We start from the raw sequence: 20,004 nt of genomic DNA on the forward strand, positions 1-20,004 counted from the left end.
TAATTCGATGCTTTAATGCTATGAAGTCAACCCTGTACAATGTACGATTCTCTTATAAAGAATCCTCTTAAGGGAAAACTCTCCTTTCATAATCAAATTCCGTTGTGGTTGCTTGAAAATACTAGATACTTTGACACTAGACATATATAGGGATGTATTCTTTCACATTCCATCCTTGGACCTAGCATTTGTAGAGCATAGCGGTGTAGTGCACAAAAATCGTCATACAAATGGGTATCTTTTATGTGCCACATCTTTATGCTAGCATTAAAAGAGTTCCACTTAAGGAAGACTAAGAACTACCTATACTTTGCATGCTTCATAGCAATAAGAAAAGGGATTACATGGGCCTACTTACATACGAAGCTTAGAAAATCTCAAATACACCACAAAATAGACAATTTTTTTCTCCTTTAATCTTTCAGATTTCAACAATAGCTACCTTATTTCCAATAGCGGAATAGTTTTAAAGCTTCCCTATGTCATGGAGCCTATTGCATATGAAATATAAAGTTTCATCAATAAGGTCATATGATGCTTTAGTAGGGTATAGAAAAGGAAACAAGGATAGAGGTGAAGGAAAAAAGGAAAGAGGGGAGGGGGGGGGGGGGGGGGGTTTCAACTATAGTGAAATAAAAAAAAGTGCGGAAAAATTAAGGTGGACATGCTGACACCCACAACCTAGAAATGGGCATTGGCCCACAATGCCCATCCAAAAGGAGGTCCTAACCCTATGAAAACAAAGTGGGGGTCTGCAAAACACCGTCTACAAAGTAGAATCTTAAATCCATAGTCATTCCCATTGCAAAGGTGATAGAGAAGCTATGTATCTAAAAGAATAGAACACAAAGAAGTGCTTGCTCATACTGTCAGTGGAAACTAGATAGGCAATGGCAAGCCTCACACAATCCATGGGACTAATATGACACTCCCTAGTTTAGGTGGGGTCAACGACACACATTTTTGGGTTGATGTGGGCCATTGATCTCTAATTCTATTTCACGTAGTAATGGTAGGGGGTACCCAGTTGGGGAAAATAAAAAAAAAGAGAGAATCACGCAAGATCCTGAATGGGAGGTATCATCTGGCGTTGAAGCAGGCACACGAACGTCCAAGCGAGATCTTTTGGGGGCGCCAGGGGGGGGGGGATTCGAGGCAACCTCAGCAGGGGCAGCAACAACAGCCGCACGTAGGGAAGCCGGAAACTGTGGGCGTATGATCTTTTCTATCTGTAAGGGTTGCAGTCCTGGACAACATCAAGTCAATGTTGGGTTGGCTACATTAGCAACCCTGAAATTGTTGCGCGCAGCTGCTTGTGTTCAATCCTTCCGCCTTCTACTTTTCTGTAGGGATGAGGCCCATGAGAGAGATCGCAGGTTGGAGCATTAGCATTCGGAGCGGATCTCGAGGAGGTATCGCATGAATGAATGAATAAAATATCGAGAGAGCCATTTTATGGTATTTATCTTTATTGTATTTGGTAAATATCTTGATAACTTGACTTAACATCCATGTTAGGGGAGTGAAAAATTAAACAGAGGGAAGCAATGCCATCGGCCAAAAGAGCCAAGCTCTCTCACGCGAGCCCCCAAGAATCGAGAGCGTCGTCTGAGGAGCGTTTGGGTGCATACGGCGGTGAAGCAGGTGATGAAGATGCTGAAAAGGAGGACGATGACGAAGACGAAGAAGAAGCAGAGCCTGATGACATCGAGGTGGAAGAGGAAGAAGAGATCATTGAGGAGTCTGAAGAAGAAGAGGGAAAAATAGACGATGAGGAACGGGGGCACTCAGATGGTCTTGATGAAGACGTAGAGGTTGAGGACGATGAGGTGGACCAGGGAGAAATCGAAGAAGTTGAGGAGGAAGAGGAAATAGAGGAGGTGGTAGTTGAAGAAGAGGAAGAGGAAGAAGAAGAAGAAGAAAGAGAAGCAGGAGGGGAGGATGAGGAAGGGGAACAGGACAGCGAAGAAGAAGACGAAGAAGGTGGAGGATCAGAAGTAGAGTCTATGGAGGAGGATGCAGAGAGTATTGACATTGGTGTTGCCAACTTGACAGAGCCAGATGGAGATGGTGATGCAGACTATCAAGCTGCACGCAATGGAGGCGGTGACGTTGATGATGCAGATGAAGAGAATGAAGTCAGTGTTACTCAACACAACAACCATCTTGATGATGATGATGATGACAATGACAATGAAGAAGAAGATGATGATGATGGAGAGGATGATTATGATGACGACGAAAGCTCTAGTGGAAAGCAGGTGGGTTGTGAGGATGAGGGTGATGAAGAGGACGAGCGTAGAAAGCAACTTGCTGTCTTCATGTGTATCTCATCCATGCAAACTCTAATGGCCATGGAGCTGTGCAGGGATACAATGTCCCCTTTCGATGAAATCACAAGAGAAGACTCCACCATGTTACCTGTAGCTTTTTTGAAGTTGGTAGTGCTTGCAGTTACAAGCTTAATGCATGAAGAGGGGCGGCAGTACTGGAAGCTTCAAAGGCCAGGACAAGAATGGGCGCACATTGAACGTGGTGTTGGCTCCATTGATTCAGCCACACGTGACTCTATATGGCGACGGAAATACAGCATGTCATATGCATGTTTTTTGTATCTTGTCGAAGAGCTCAGACCATTTATCCAGTCAGAGGCTCACATTTATGTAAAAGCCCCACTTGAAATAGAGCGTGCTGTAGCAATGGTGCTCTACCGCCTTGCTCATGGCCTTAGTGCACGTGAAGTTGCAGAGAAGTATAATGTTGGTGCTTCTACGGTTGGGAAGTACACCCTTATTGTTGCCTCTGCACTCTCTGAGGCTAACAAGCTTTATGGGCGCTATGTTGCTATTCCCACTGGTGAACGCATGGCAAGAATCATATGTCAGTTTCAGCAGATGACTAATGTGTCGCAAATGTGTGGTGCCATTGATGGTACACACATCAAGCTTTATTTCAAGCCAGATAAGTGGTACGGTTCATCCGCATATGAAAGCCCTCCTAAGTCTCACTCTAACTTACTGCAGGCTGTGTGTGACGCCAACAAGCTTTTCTGGGATGTATGTTGCATGGCACCAGGAGGTGCACATGAGGCTGCACATTTTGTAACAAGTAACCTTTACCAGAAGGTGAAAGATGGGTTGTCTTTGCAAGAGCCACTGGCAACACTTGAAAACAGGGAAGTGGCTCCATTTATGGTGGGTGATAGTGCGTATCCATTGCGTCCCTTTATGATAAAACCTTTTGATACAGATGATGCACTCAGAAAGGCCTTCGACGAACAACTTCGGAAAGGTTTGGCATGCATTGATAGTGCATTTGCAATCTTGAAGGCCAGATGGAGAATATTGAAATGCATGAATGTTCATTTGATGCATGCGCCTCGAGTTGCGGTTGCGTGTTGTGTTCTGCACAATATCTGCCAACTATGGGGTGAGCCAGAGCCTCCTCATGAGCAGTTGGAGCAGCGTGTAAATGAGCAGAGTCAAGGATCAGCTGCTGTTTATGAGATTGATGAGGCAGCAAGGATGGCTGGAGAGGCAGCACGAGAAGCACTGTTTAGGGATTGGGTAAAGCGGAGCCTCGACAGCCCCTATGTATCATTTGACCAGGAGAACATGTCTACTGGGCAAAGCTAGTTTTGCCTCCTCATGAGCAGTTGGAGCAGTGTGTAAATGAGCACAGCCAAGTCAGGTGCTGTTGATGAGAGTGACGAGGTGGCAAGGATGCTGGAGAGGCACCATGAGAAGCACTGTTTAGGCTTTGGGTAAAGCGGAGCCTCGACGGCCCATATGTATCATTGGACCAGGAGAATATGTCTACTGGACAAAGCTAGGTTTTTTTTCCCTGTGGTGCGCACAACTGCTATTTTAGCTCTAGCATAAGGATTGTCAGATTATGTGCCTCTTTTGAGTGAGTCAGAGCAGTTCGCTGTGTTTCTTTATATGATTTGTGAAATAAGTGAGGGTCATGTAAATGCATGCTTTCTTATCTTCTGTTACCCCCTCGCAAGCCCTTGTTTTCTGCTGATGCCACTTAAGATATTTGTACACAAGGCACTTTTGCAAGGTCGATTGAGCCCTCACCAGCTTCAGAAAGACAGAGCTGGATCTATGTTCTTGCAAAATGTACAATGTCAGTTGTCTTTGGCAAATAAGCAAGCAACTATTATATGCCAGCTTGGTGAGCCGGGTTTTGTTCATTCATATTCCATTAAGTGAAGTCACGTTTCACGATAGAAGGCAACGAGAGCACCATCTTTGCCCTTTGCTTTTATTTTACTTCAAATACCTTTGAAGCTCCTTCGAGAGTACATTGGAGTTTTGAAGCTCTCCTGCCTTGTGGGAAGTGGTTCTTAGCAAGAGATGGCACCAGGATGAAGGTTATGCTACATCTACCTCTCCTGGCTCTAGTTAGCATGTTCATGTTGTAAATTAGGGCTGATTTTTGCCTCAAATTGTGAGGTTGTTCTGCTTCCATCATGTCAATTGTGCCCTAGATTTCAAGTCATGTTAAATTATATTTCTTTTTGGTGGTAGTGGCTCATTCAAACATGTATAATTAAGGGCTTACCTACTGTAGAACATTTTTGACATTCTTAAGACGGTTGTGGCGTGAGGGCCACTATTGCTACGTTCTTAGGCATGGAATGTTGTGTTCACCTGCCCCACTTTACAGTTTCGGATAAAGGGTGCTCACGCATTTTGCTTACAAAGGTGTCCCAACGTCAAGTCGCTTGGGCTCAAAAGAATGTCATACAGAAGCGGTGATTGCTATTGTTAAATCAATGAGGCATTGATCTGGCTTTCTTACTGTGGCAAGTAGCCTTGGCAAACCATAATACTTGTATTGAAGGTGTGAATTACCGTGTCTGTATATCGCTCTAGGGTCGGGTTGAGGAATTAGAAAGGTTGGGAGTTGCAGCAAGGTCCTATTCATACATTATATTTCTTCTTTCTTTCACAATTTTGTAGTGTGGCGCATGCGGCGCGTCAGAACTTGGCGGTCCATTCAAATTTCTTATCTCAAGCTCTTGATTTAAAGAAGTTATTCTTATCCTTCTCGTGCTAGAGATGGTGGAGCTTTCGTAAATTGTCATTGATTTGCCTCGATAGACTTCATCATAAACTTACGTAGCTTGCTACAGTGGTGACGAGGTTGATAACCTTGTTATTTGGTGAGCCTAAGATGGTTTTGCAGATTCTCGAGCCAAGAAGAGGCTGCTTGGCATGATCTAAGCCATTGGCTTTGATCCAAATCACACGGCAAGCATGTTGAATAACAGCGACAGCTTCCAAGCAGTCTATCGCACGATTCTTGATGATGGCACATGCAACGACAGCTCCCTGCCCTGCTTTTTTTGCCTTGTTTTGATCGCGCACAGCGACGGCTCCCTGACAGCTCACAATTGCTTTTATTCTCAAGACGGCGAGCCGCGACCCACCCTGCACCATATGGGCCTTGATCGACATTTGTCCACCCTAAAGGTCCCATGCTCCATAGCTATGGTGATGAAGAAGCTTGTGGTGCAGAAAGAGAAGGACATCACCTGTTGGCTCAGTTAAATGTATCTGCAAAAAGATCTGGTACTTTTAGGAGTTCACCATTCTTTAGTGAGAGGAGGAGAAGAAGAAGAAGAAGAAGAAGAAGAAGAAGAGAGAAGCGGAAGCTGAGGGAAGCCATGGATGCTCTAAATGCCAAGCTTGTGAAGTTAGAAGTGGACATGGAAAGGGTTGAAGAGAAAATCCTCCATGCAGCAAGGCGATATGAGGAAGCTCGAACAGAGAGAGAGAGAGGTATGTGGGCTTCAAAGGAGCGATAACTCAAAGAGGAAAAGATCATCAAGGAGCAGAGCAGCGCCAAGAAAGTAGCAATATCTTCTACGCAAGCAAACATGGAGACGAAGAGGTCAGCTCACTTAAAGCCTGTGCTAAGAAGTAGGATACATGTTGATTGTAGCATACTCAATAGGGGCAGGGACAAAAAGCTTTGGGCTGTTTTTAGTGGATGGGAAGTGAGGGCATTTATCTAGATGCAATCACCTATGCTTGCATCTTGAAGGCATGTGTGCAGAACACCCATATGGGCAAAATAATTCATGATGATATTGTTATTCAAGGCCTGTTGAAACAAAATGTTGTGCGTGGCATTGCCTTGGTTGACATGTATGCCAAATGTGGTGTACTTTAGAAAGTATGCTTCTTGACAAGCTTCTTGTCCGAAACATCATCTCTTGGAGCACACTACTACAGTGGATGAGAAGCAAGGACATCTCTCCAGATGCAATCCCTTCGAAGGCATGTGACACTATGCAACATGCTCATATGGGTCAAAATATTCATGATGATATTGTTAGTCAAGGGTTGTTTCAAAACAATGTAGTGCTTTGCATTGCCTTGGTCTACATGTATGCCAAATGTGGTGTACTTTAGAAGGCACAAAGCTTGCGTGTCACAAAAATACGGAAGCGTAAGATGACTTTTAATTGTATTTCAAATACTCTAAGAGAATTAAAGAGAGAGAGAGAGAGAGGAGAAAAGCTTGACACTTCATTGGGGACCAGAAGATGGGCTGATCCCCCCCCATAAAGAGAGTATCTTTATTACAAAGGGAGAATCTTTACAAGCGTAGGAACGGGGCAATAGCCCGTCCTCTATTCTTTCTTTTCTGCTTTTGACTGAGAGAGTGTGAAAGCTACTCTCCGAATACTGAGAGGATTTCCCCCCTGCTATGAGATTTTGGGAAGCTCTCGAAAACGAGTCTATTTTTCACAAAACTCATGAGAAGTTCTTGAAAATGAGAGTCTATCTTCCGCTAACTATGTCCCTTTATGCATAATCATTCCTGCAACAAAAACAAGGGAGAAACACACAAATGTACGTACACATGCTTGCTGTGATTTTCTGCACATAACCTGAAAATTTTACTTAGCACCTTCGAAAGCCGAAATAGAGATCTTTTTCGCGATGGAATCGCACCAAAATTTGTGTACGCGTAGTGTAGGTAGAGAAGAACTAGATTCTATGTGTATTTTGTTGAAATTCACCCTAAAAGAGTGATTAGGGGTTGAAAACAGAGAATTTACAGCCACCACACTCTAAGAAGAGAGTGCCTGCTACAACTTTTCGCAATGAAACTTCACCAAAAGCTGGCTATGGCTATGGGAACCCTTGTTTTAAACAATAAGGAGCACGAGGCCACCACATATGTCGCAAGGGGTTGCTCTCAAGCTTCCATGGAGGGCTCCAATGTGTAGAGTATACTCACAATAGGGGGATAGTAGCACTACCAACACTGAGTAATGGGGGAGGGGGTGCTCTTATCAAGTCAGCAAGAAGAGGGAGCGCTAGGAAGAGAGAGAGGGTGAGAGTGAGAGTGGGAGAGCTAGTTTTGCATTGGTAAGTGTGTCAAGTGGCATACTTACTTAATAACTTTAAAACCATTCAACTTTCACATTTAAAAGTCCCTACGCTATTAATGAAATGTGCAAATTAACTCACAACTGCACACACAGACGCTACTAATGAAATCTTAGCTACTCCCCAGCACAATGCCGTACCAACACTGCTCTGGCATTACCTATTCGCACTTGTCCGGCCATTTGGTCCAACGCAAATCATTAAAAATAATTAATTGACTTATCCTAAGGTCATAAAAATAATTTAGGCCTTAGGGTTAATGTTGTCCTAAGGATCCCATCGCATTCCTGTGCTTGCACTAGTGCGTGTAATTTTTTGAGCCTGAAATCTGAGGCTACTATCTACCACTTCATTGAAGACCCGATTTCCAATCACTAGGGCTTCATGGTATTTTCTGCTAGGGTCTCCCTGAGGTGCTCTGGCCCAAACTTGGGTGCACCTGAGGCCCCAAAACTGCTAGATCTATTCTGATGTGCACACAACTAATTAGATAATTCTTTTCTCGTAAATAAATTAATTATTTACAAAGTCTGACATAGTTACATCCCTCTTGCTTCTAAACAATTGACCTCAACTGTAGAGCATCAACATAACTATGCAAGATGTCTGGGTAGTCCTTGAGATCGGACTCAGTCATCTCACTTTGCATCTAAAGAGGTGTAATTCTTGAACTTGACTAAATTTTTTCGATATAGGCTTCCGGACTTTAGTTGTCTTTCAGAGTGGTGTATTATCTGTTCAGGTTGAAGGATTTCCTCAGTCTCTTCGACTTATGGAGGATCTTCTTGTACTGGCACCACTAGAGGAGGTCCAACATATGGTCGGAGGAGACTTACATGAAAAGCATTATAGATTCGCTAATGAGGAGGCAAATCCAATCTAAAAGTCACGTCATTAACTTTATCTGTAATCTTGAAAGGGTCGTAAAATCTATGGGAAAGTTTAACAACTTTCCCTTTTTCGACCCACTTTTTCAATCTAGCTTTCTCAAACTTTAGTAGGACATATTGTCCTTTTTCAAGATATTGAGATTCCTTCTCTGCTTGTGTGCTTTTCTCTTCTGTTGCTCTTGAGTACGAAGAATCGCTTGCTTTACTTGTTGATAGGCAATATCAATACTGCGCACAAATTCATCTGCAGCGAAGATGTTTTTTCTTTGGTAACCATAATAGGAAGTAAGAGTGGCTTCCCATAAATAATTTCGAAGAGAGCTTTACTAATTGAGGAATGTATGCTATTATTACACGCAAACTCACTAACGGTAAGTACTGTTCCCATTCGGATTGTCGTTCCGAACATAGCACTTGAGGAGGTCTAAAACAGCGGCATTAGCGATTTCGCTTTGACCATCTATTTGAGGTTGATAAGCTGATGAAAAATCAAGCTTAGTTCCCAAGTTCTCGAACAATGCCTGCCAAAATAGACTAGTCATGCGAGGATCCCTATCACTGACAATAGTCTTTGGCAATCCATGGTGTTTAAAAATTTGGGCTAGAAATATTCTAGCCATTTGACCAGCCTTGATCGTCTTCTTAACTGAAATGAAATGTGCTTGCTTAGTGAACCTGTCTACTATAGTCCAGATTGCATCATTTCCATTCTTGGATATAGGAAGATCCGTAATAAAATCCATGGCAATACTTCCCAGGGCGTGTTAGGCACAGGGAGTGGCTGATGCTTACCATAAACTTTATGTCTGTCATATTTCACTTTTTGGCGGACTAAACACTCGTGTGCATATTTTTCAATGTCCGCTCGGAGTGTTGGCCAAAAGAAATATCTTTCAAGGGCACTAGTGGTAGCAGCAATTCCCCGATGCCCAGCATAAGGAGATATGTGCTTCATCCATCACCTTCTGTCGTAAGAGCTGAGCTATGCATATTGCTTGTTGACGATATAGCGTATTATACCTAATGGAATAAGGTGGCCTTGAGTGACTAGCTTGAAGATCTTCCCAAATTGTAGCGAAGTCTGGATCTTAAAGATACATCTCACTGAGAGATTCTAGTTCCTCATGATAAATTGTTGTCAGTGCATTGATCTTTGGACGCCTGGAGAGAGCATCTGCAACTACATTCTTTGTTCCAGAAGTGTGTAATTTGAAAATGGAACATTGAAAGAAAGTTGGCCCATCTCATCTGCTTTTCTGATAACTTTCTCTGTGTGAGAAAGTAGCGAAGACTCTGATGATCTGTCTTGATAATAAAATTAGGTCCTAATAGATAATGTTTCCAAATGGAAAAGCATGAATTACTGCCAGGAGCTCTTTCTCATATATGGAAGCATGCAACTCTACATCTTTAAGGCGCTGACTTTCGTAGGCTATGGCGTGACCCTCTTGGTTCAAAACTGCTCCTACACAAATACTAGATGCATTGCAATATACCTCGAAAGGTTTGCAAAGATCACGGACGATGAGAACATGTCCATGACTAAGTAGATACTTAAGCTTGTCAAAAGCTTGTTTTTGTCCAGAACCCCAATGAAATGGAATCCGCTTCTTTGTCAAATCATGGAGGAGACTTGCTATGGTGGCAAAGGATCGAATGAAACGCCGATAATAGGAACAGAGGTCAAAAAACTTCGTACATCATGTACTGTAGTTGGCGTAGGCCATTCTACAACTACTTGAATCTTATCAAGGTCCATTCTCACCTGGTTGTGAGATACTATAAGGCCCAAATAGTGGATTTCTTTTAGAAAGAACTCACTCTTCTTAGCATTCACAAATAATTTGTGTTTGCGTAATTCTTCAAACACTAATGCGAGATTCTTATAGTATCCGCCTTCCGTCTCTGAGGAGATTAAGACGTCATCAAAGAAAACTCCTATAAATCTTTTATATCAATGAAAGATTCTATCCATCATTCTGCTGAATGTGGCTGTGCATTATTGAGTCCAAAAGGCATCACTAAGAATTCATACAACCTGAAGGTTGTTCTAAATGAAGTCTTATGCACATCCTGAGGAGCTATGCAGATTTGATGGTACCCGCTTTTCAAGTCTATACGACTAAAGACACTTGCTCCTTATAACTTATCAAGAATGTCATCAATCCGAGGGATTGGAAATCGATTCTTGATTGTGATCTTGTTTAGAGATCTATAGTCTATGCATATGCGGAATGTGCCATCCTTTTTCTGTACAAATAAGATAGGTGAACAATATGGAGAAGTACTAGGCCTTATTAAGCCCTTCTCCAGAAGTTCGTTAACCTGCTTGAGGATTTCCTCTTGCTACATTAGACTAACTCGATAAGGGGGCTAATTTGGAGGAGAACTTCCTGGGATCAAATCAATTGGGAGTTCATTTGGAAGTTCGTCTGCAAAACAATCTTTAAAACTTTATAATATTATAAGTCTTTTTTGCTCCAAAGAGGAAGAAAGTTGTGAAGCAAACACATCTCTCTCTCTCTCTCTCTCTCTCTCTCTCTCTTAAAAATCAAGTACGCTAAAACACACTTTTTCATTACTTTCTTGATTGCAATGTGATTGGCGATGGGGATACGCCAATCACATGCATCCGCAAGTACAAGATATTCCTTTTCTTTATGATCAAAGGATAAAGTTTTCTGAACATAGTCAGGAATGGGATGCATCTTGTAGTGCCAAGGCATTCCCATGATGACATCATACCCTTCAAGTGAAGCTAATAAGAAAGACTCTTGATATTTGTAGTTGTCGACCTTTAAATTCAACTTCCCTATGATTGGAGTAGAGCTGGAGTTCTGCCCTTTGAAAGCAGATTGTGCTTGAATAGAAACTCCAAAACGGTCGGGCTGTAAATTCAGGTCATCAACTAGCTTTGTAGAGATGAAATTGTCTATACTGCCAGGATCAAACAAAATAAGAGCCCGTTGGTTATTGATACTACACCATGCTTTGAGAAGAGCTCTTTCTTTTCCATCCTTGGTTGTATTCCCATGTACATTTGGGACTGCATTAGAAGAGGGTGGTTGCGGGGTTTTAGTAGGGCAATCACCCTTCATATGTCCAATTTGTCCACACTTGAAGCATCTTCCTTCGCTGATGTAGGTTCTCAATTCAGTAGGAGAGAGATATTTCCCTTTCTTGGGCTGATTTGGCTTTGCTTCTGCATCGAGGCGGTTCTTTTCTTCTTTTGAGAAGAAGAAGTAGAGGTAGGCTGTTCATGGAGAGCCTTCTGCTTGGCATGATATGTGCTTTGCTCCATCTTCCTGGGAGTACCCTTTTCATGTATTCCATCAGCTCTGCAAGCTAATTCCATAAGTATCTGCAAGTTACCTCGGGGGTAAAGCTTCATAGCCTTTTGCAAGGCTTCATGCAATCCTGCTTCAAACTTGCGCATCTTCTTCGAATCTTCAATCTTCTTGAATGGAGTGACTTTCAAGAGAACGTCCCAAAACCTATCCACATAGGGTGGAATAGTTTTGTTCTCTGACTGTGAGAGTTGATCCCATTCTTTCTTTACCTCTTCCTCATAGTCTGGAGGAGGGAACTGTGCGTAGAACTCCTTCTTGAAAGCAGTCCAATCTTGGGGTTTGCGTTTTTTTAGGATCAAGGCTAACCACCAACTGCTGGTGGTGCCTTTCAGGTACATGATGACATTGGATCTTTCTTTAAAGTTCCCTTTTGCAAATGCAACTTCAAATTGGCGGATGAAAGCCAAAGCTTTGTCATTATCACGTCGTCCATTGTTGGTGTCAAATTTTACATCTTTGTCTCATGACTTGAATGTTTTCTGCTTGTGGTGCTTCCTCTTATGGTGCTCCTTCTTTCTATGCTTAGACTCCTTGTGGATAGGAGTCCTTTCCCTTGAATGCATTTCTTGCTGCGATGGATTGTCAAGAAACATGTCTTCTGGAGCGACTATGTCATCCAGATCCTTCATGAGAGAAACTTGAGGAGAATCAGTAGGATCCTGCTCTTGAACCTTTAAATTAAACCTCACATGACGTTCTGGAGGTTTCCTCTACCTGTCGTGCATGCGGGAGGTCCCAATTAAAGGATCTTTCTTTGGTTCTTGCGTCTTTGGGTTCTGCGGGATTTCTCCCGACCCCATTGGCACTTTCTCCTTCCCTTTCTCAAGAGTATGGAGAATCTTTTGGACTTCTGGATGGGAGAGAGATTTTTGCAACTCTGCCACCTGCTTTTGAAGGAGAGAGAACTCTATCTCCCGTCCTCCCATTTCTGCAGTCTGCCAAGAGTTGTCAATCCCTTAAGAAAGAGAGAGATGACCTTGCTCTGATACCACTGTCACAAAAATCCGGAAGTGTAAACTGACTTTTAATTGTATTTCAAATACTCACGAGAATTAGAGAGAGAGAGAGAGAGAGGAAAAGCTTGACACTTCATTGGGGACCAGAAGATGGGCTGGTCCCCCCTCCATAAAGAGATTATCTTTATTACTAAGAGAGAATCTTTACAAGCATAGAAACGGGGTAATAGCCCACCCTCTACTCTTTCTTTTCTGCTTCTGACTGACAGAGTGCGAAAGCTACTCTCTGAATACTGAGAGGCTTTCCCCCCTGCTATGAGATTTTGGGAAGCTCTAAAAAACGAGAGTCTATCTTCCACAAAACTCAACGGAAGCTCTCGAAAATGAGAGTCTACCTTCCGCTAACTGTATCCCTTTATGCATAATCATTTCTGCAACAAAAAACAAGGGAGAAACATGCAAAATGCACGCATACATGCTTGCTGTAATTTTCTGCACATAACCTGAAAATGTTACCTGAGCACCTTCCAAAGCCGAAATAGAGATCTTTTTCGCGATGGAATCACATCAAACTTTGTGTACGCGTAGTGTAGGTAGAGAAGAACTAGATTCTATGTGTATTTTACTGAAATTCACCCTAAAAGAAATGATTAGGGGCTGAAAACAGAGAATTTACAGCCACCACACTCTACGAAGAGAGTGCCTGCTGCAACTTCTCGCAATGAAACTTCACCAAAAGCTGGCTATGGCTATGAGAACCCTTGTTCTAGACAATGGGAGCACGAGGCCACCACATATGTCGCAAGGGGCTTCTCTCAAGCTTCCATGGAGGGCTCCAATGCGTAGAGCATACTCACAATAGGGGGGGTAGGAGCACTACCAACACTGAGAAATGGGGGAGGGGGTTCTCTTATCAAGCCAGCAGGAAGAGGGGGCGCTAGGAAGAGAGAGGGTGAGAGTGAGAGTGAGGGTGGGAGAGTTAGTTTTGCATTGGTAAGTGTGCCAAGCGGCACACTTAATATCTTTAAACCATTCAAATTTCACATTTAAAAGTCTCTACGGTATTAATGAAATGTGAAAATTAACTCACAACTTCACACACAGATGCTACTAATGAAATGTTAGCTGCTCCCCAACACAATGCCGTACTGACACTGCTCTGGCATTACCTGTTCGACCATTTGGTCCAGCGCAAATCATTTAAAATAATTTAATTGGCTTATCCTAAGGCCGTAAAAATAATTCAGGCCTTAGGGTTACTGTTGTTCTAAGGACCCCATCTCATTCCTGTGCTTGTACTAGCGCGCGTAATTTTCTGAGCCTGAAATCTAAGGCTACCATCTACCCCTTCATTGAAGACCCGATTTCCCAATCACTAGGGCTTCAGGGTATTTTCTGCTAGGGTCTCCCTGAGGTGCTCTGGCCCAAACTTGGGCGCACCTGAGACCCCAAAACTGTTAGATCTATTCTGATGTGCACACAACTAATTAGATAATTTTTTTCTCGTATAAATAAATTAATTATTTACAAAGTCTAACATAGTTACATGCGTCAAGGGCTTCTCTTCCAGAATGTCATCTCTTGGAGTGCATAGATTGGGGGATATGCCCAACATGGACAAGGCCAGGAAAATTTGGGTTGTTTTCAGTAGATGCGAAGAAAGCGCATTCAACTTGCGGAATGTCATCTCTTGGAGTACATTGATTGCGGGTATGCCCAAGAGGGATAAGGCCGGGAAGATTTGGATTGTTTTCAGTAGATGCAAAGCGAGGGCATTTCAATCACCTATGCTAGCAACTTGGAAGTGCTAGAGGAGCTTTCTGTCTACTATCTAGAATGTCGTCTCTCGGAACGCAGTGATTGCACGATATACTCAACAGGGTTACGGACAGAAAGCTTTGGGCTGTTTTTAGTGGATGGGAAGTGAGGGCATTTATCTAGATGCAATCACCTATGCTTGCATCTTGAAGGCATGTGGCACTATGCAAAACGCCCATATGGGCAATATAATGCATGATGTTATTGTTAGTCAGGGGCTGTTGAAACAAAACGTTGTGCGTGGCACTGCCTTGGTTGACATGTATGCCAAATGTGGTGTACTTTAGAAAGCACCTATGCTTCTTGACAAGCTTCTTGTCCGAAACGTCATCTGTTGCAGCACACTATTGTAGCGGATGAGAAGCAAGGACCATGAAACTGCAAAGCTCGCAGAATAGGACGACTGCAGTTGGCTCTGGGATAGGTCTGCACTATTCACATATTTATGGAGTACATTGGGGAGTGTGTATGCCCAATGTGGTACTCTCATGAAAGTACATGCAAGAAGTTCTTGATGGGCTTCTTTCCGGAATGTCATCACTTCGAAGGCCTTGATTGCTTTATACAAGGCGTTAACATGGGTAAGGGAATTCACAGTGAGATTAGGTCCGTTGGAGATAGATGTCATGCTCGGTGGTGCTTTGGTCAATATGAAATAATATGTGATGAGATCAAGGGTTGCTACAGAAACGTGATGTGCTTGGCGATGCGTCAATTGCAGGATACACCCAACATGTTGTGGGAAGAAAGCTTTGGGCTGTTTTAATCGTATGTGATTTGCTAAATGCAATCGTCTATGCTTGCACCTTGAAGGCACGTCACCTTATGAAATGGGTGATAGAATTCATTATGAGATTAGGGGTTGTTGGAGAAACATGATGTGCTTGGAAACGATTTGGTCGATATGTATGTCAAATAAGGTGCCCATATAAAAGCACATAAAGTTGTTGATGACCGTTCTATTCAAAACTTCATCTCTTGGAATGCGCACATCAATTGCAGGATACGCCAAACATGGATGTAGGAAGAAAGCTTTGGGCCATTTTTAACCTAATGCAAAGAAAAGAACTTTCACCAAATGCAATTACCTATGCTTGAAGGTATCTGGCCTTATGGAAGACCCTTACATGGGTGACATGATTTTTGATGCGATCAGGGGCTGCTGGACAAGCATGCTATGCTTGGCAATGATTTTGTGAATATGTATATCAAATGTGGTGACCTCATGAAAGCACATAGAGTTCTTGATGAGCTTTCTTTTCAAAATATCGTCTCTTGGAACGGGTCGATTTCAGGATATGCCCAGCATGGGTATAGGAAAGAAACAATTGGCTATTTTAACCGAATGCGAAGAGAAGGCCTTTCATCAAATGCAATCACCTTGATTGTGCGAAATTCTCGACAACTGCAGGGCTGGAAAGCTCTGGGCTGTTTTCAGCGAATGTGAAGTGAGGGCATAATCACCTATGCTTGCATCTTGAAGGCATGTGGTGCGATGTAGATTGCCAATATGCGCAACATAATTGATGATGATATTGTTAGTCAGGGGCTGTTAAACATGTCATCGTTGTGTATGCTAGATGTGTTGTACTTCAAAAAGCACAAAGAGTTCTTAAGAAGCTGCCCATCCGGAACGTTAAGTTTTAGAATGCATTGATTGCAAAATATGCCGAATAGGAGTGGGGCAAGGAAGCTCTGGACTGTTTTCTGCTGATGCAAAGTGAGTGCATCTCTCCAGATGCAATGACCTATGCTTTCTTCTTGAAAGCAAGTGGAAATTTGGAAAACAATGAGATGGGAAAAATAACTTATGATGATATTAGTCTGGGGTTGTTAAAAAAACGTGTTATGCTTGGCACTTCCTTGGTCGACATGTATCAAATGTGGCAGGGCTAGGAAGCCCTGGGTTGTGTTCAACAAGTGTGAAGTGAGGGCATCTCTCCAAATGCAATCACTTATGATTTCGTCTTGTAGGCATGTGTCACTATGCAAGACACTAATATGGGCAACAAAATTCATGATGATATTGTTAGTTAAGGGGTGCTGGAAAAAGAAGTTGTGCTCGGCATTGCATTGGTCAACATGTATGCCAAACATGGTGTACTTCAGAAAGTACAAAAAGTGTTTGAGGAGCTTCTTGTATGGAATGTCGACTCTTGGAAGGCACTAACTGTAGGATATGCGAAACACGGGCAGGCCCAGAAAGATGTGATGTACTTCAGGAAGCACAATGAGTTCTTCAGGGGCAGAATGTTAAGTCTTAGAATGCATTGATTGCAAGATATGCCAAACAGGGGCGGGGTCAGGAAGCTCTAAACCATTTTCAGCTATGCAAAGCAAGCGCATCTCTCCAGACGCAATCACCTATGCTTTCATCTTTAAGGCATGTTGCCATTTGGAAGACATTGAGGTGGGAAAAAGAACTCGCTATGATATTGTTACTCAGGGGCTGTCACAAAAAAAACATGATGCCAAATGTAGGAGGGCCAAGAAGCCCTAGGCTGTTTTTAATAGATGCGAAGCGAGGTCATCGCTCCAAATGCAATCACCTATGTGTTCATCTTGAAGGCATGTGGCACTACGCAAGACGTTAATATGGGAAACAAAATTCACGATGATATTGTTAGTCAGGGGTTGCTGAAAAAAAAAGTTGTGATTCGCATTGCCTTGGTCAACATGTATGCCAAATATGGTGTACTTCATCACTATAATATGCCAAATAAATTGAGATGTCCCCCCAGGTCAGTATTACACAGCTTGCTAATTGAGTCATTCTACTGTAATGATTGCGATGCAGGAAGCTATAAATTGAGAATTCATCACTACAGTAAACCCTACACCGTCATGATATAGAACATAAAGTAATATGTGCTTCTCTTTAAGTTTAATATATCTTTTGGATCTTTTGTATTTGTATTAACTTCGTTTTTGTGTGTCATAGAAAGAACATGCATTCACAACAGTGAACGTTTCTACTACACAGGCACGACTCCAGCTAAACAACATTGCAAGGTCCATTATTTGCATCCAATTTCCTATGCCTATACGTTTTCTTGGAGCAATACATAAATGCTATGGAGCAAGACACAACTTTCATTTCTTATTATTTCTGGAGAGACCACAATGCCAACTCTCTACCATACTTTTGTATGGCACTTCTGCATGACATGCAGTGTATACTTAGAGTTTTCAATTCGTGGCGCTTCATTGCAAGACAAATGTTTAACTATTCACATTGGTTTTATATAGCTCGACACAAACATTGCCCTCCAGCTTGGACAATTGGATGACACCCATTCACGATTATGAGGTCGGTAGTGCAATTTAATTTTTATAATATGTTAATGATTTTTGTAATTCCTTAAGTTTAGTTTAGCTACATGCTTTACTCACTAGTACATGCTCAATCTTGATCATCATATCTATATATCAAATAGATACACGCTAGATGCTTGATGTCAATATGGGTATGTCATATTATGTTCTATAGCAAGGCGCACCAAGCAAGACTAGTTCTTAAGCTTGTTGTATGCTCATTCTTGATGAGGGTTAGAAAAATCAAGTTTTGTTTGAACCAAAATTGTCAAAGTAGAGTAGTGTAGCATAGTATTTAATGCATAGGAACATCTTGCTTCTACATATGAGCGGGCTCATATGTAGAAGCATAGGTGAGTGGGCTCTATCCATGTACTTATTTCCAATTGTGACCATTTCAATCCTTGAGATCAAGTATTTTACGATTTGGAATCCCTATTTATCAAGTAATCCTAGTTTGAGGGATCAACAGAGTAAGGTTTCTACAATTGAGAGTATAGCTCAAGCTTACAAAAGTTCTAGCCTCTTAGTTGGAATGTAGCTAAGTAACACTTTCACAAAGTCATTTAAAGAGATTGGCAAGTAGAAGTACAATATTGAAGTGTATATCTTTTTTGGAAATCTTGCCACACCTTTTGAAGCCAAAAAGTGAAGGGCTATGAACTATGTCAAATATGATTCATATCGATGGTAAAGAATTAAAAGAACTCAGAACGTCGAGATGGTTTTTCTTGGACTATTGTGTGCGTCTGTCGCACGTGTCAATGCAAGGAACTTGCCAATACACTGTGTGCGAGCTATAGATGGCTCCAAGCACGCAACTAGCTTAAACTAGTAAGCTCAAAGAAGACGATGGTGTGTCACTCACCGCTCTACGCTTGCTATCATGGAGGAGTCCTCACTGCGAAGAAGAGGGAGATGCCGCTACGTCGCGCTCAACCGCCTTGCTGCCGTCGTGTCCTCGGGGGGTTCACTATGTGTAAAACTACCATATCACGTGCGTTCAAGACATGTTTGTAAAACTCCTTATCTATGAATTTTATTAAGAATTTAATGTACCCCTTTCTTTTAAAATCTGTAAGTTTTTTTCAAATTTGAAAAATTAATACCCTTCTGTATATATATTTCTGTAAGTTTCAAGAACTTTAAATACCTTCTGTTGAACTCACGTGATAGGTTACATTTTTATTGGGTGACCTCCCCGGGGTCGTGCCGTCGCAATGCTCGATCGCACATACTCTCTCTCTCTCTCTCTCTCTCTCTCTCTCTCTCTCTCACACACACACACACACACACACACACACACACACACACACACATACAAGGAGATGAAGAAGAAGAAGATGGAGATGGAGCAAAAGCACTCTTCAATTGCACAAATGAGAGAATGAGTGAATTTTAGGTTTAGTTGACTTTTATATGAGCTCGTCCCATTCACACTTGGGCGTCCATGCTTAGCCAACTAATCCCTCGAATGTTCCAGTTAGAGTGTGCCTCTCATCGACGATCACTCTTACCCTTTTCCTATTGGACTGACAAGCGCGGTACCTGACTCTACCAAATAAATAATACAACGTCCGTCGTAGGTGATAGGAATGTGCGTGAGGGTTGACATGCCCCCCTTCCCGATGTAGATTCTGTCCTCAGAAGCTATTGAGTTGAAGCTCATTTGTTGAGGTGGAAGAGTATTTGAGATGAATGTCCTTAGCCTTCTTCAGTCACTGCAAAATGAAACAACATTGGCACAGTAATTGCATTCTCATATACAATTAAAAAGCATATGCAATTTTAGGCAGACAAATTGATCGGTAGGAGAATTCTAAACCATTTGTCAGCAATAAACATTAAATTACAATATAATCAAACGCATAAACAGTTGTAAAGGTAAAAAATTAAACAAGTATAGGGTCGCTAATTTAACGATCGAAAGGTACTAAAGATTGACTATTAATACCATGGGTAAGCTTCTCAATTATCTCTGGTCAATTAAGTTGTTTAATCGCGAGAGCCAAGTATTTCATGTCCGAGAGATGAGTAGAGGCTATACCTAGAAGACCTTGTAGTTAAGCTACGATAAAAGGAATTTCTCATGAAATCATCGCCTAACTGATTATCTTTTCTTTGACCCCCCAAAGTCTTTTCACAATGATTCAATTTTGATGTGTGTGCTTAGCTTGAATGCCTTGGATTTTTTGCTTTTCAAGGAAAAGCGCCCACACTGGGAACATCTAGGGTTCTAGTACCATAGGCGATGAGTGGA

General features: G+C 42.2%; 1 protein-coding gene across 1 annotated transcript; it reads left to right on the forward strand.

Annotated features, from left to right (window-relative positions):
* The first annotated feature begins 1,515 nt into the window (after nucleotides 1–1,515).
* LOC147453424 (uncharacterized) lies at nucleotides 1,516–4,526 on the forward strand. The gene has a single exon (XM_086515609.1). The coding sequence runs from the start codon at nucleotides 1,548–1,550 to the stop codon at nucleotides 3,633–3,635; it is 2,088 nt and encodes a 695-aa protein (XP_086371735.1). The 5' UTR covers nucleotides 1,516–1,547; the 3' UTR covers nucleotides 3,636–4,526.
* The last annotated feature ends 15,478 nt before the right edge of the window (nucleotides 4,527–20,004 follow it).

This window comes from Adiantum capillus-veneris, chromosome 7 (genome assembly GCF_014529385.1).
Source record: "Adiantum capillus-veneris isolate H3 chromosome 7, ASM1452938v2, whole genome shotgun sequence".
NCBI classification, from domain to species: Eukaryota; Viridiplantae; Streptophyta; class Polypodiopsida; order Polypodiales; family Pteridaceae; genus Adiantum; species Adiantum capillus-veneris.

Bases quoted from the DNA above. Each gene is read 5' to 3' on its own strand.
- LOC147453424 (XM_086515609.1), top strand. From the start codon at position 1,548: ATGCCATCGGCCAAAAGAGCCAAGCTCTCTCACGCGAGCCCCCAAGAA.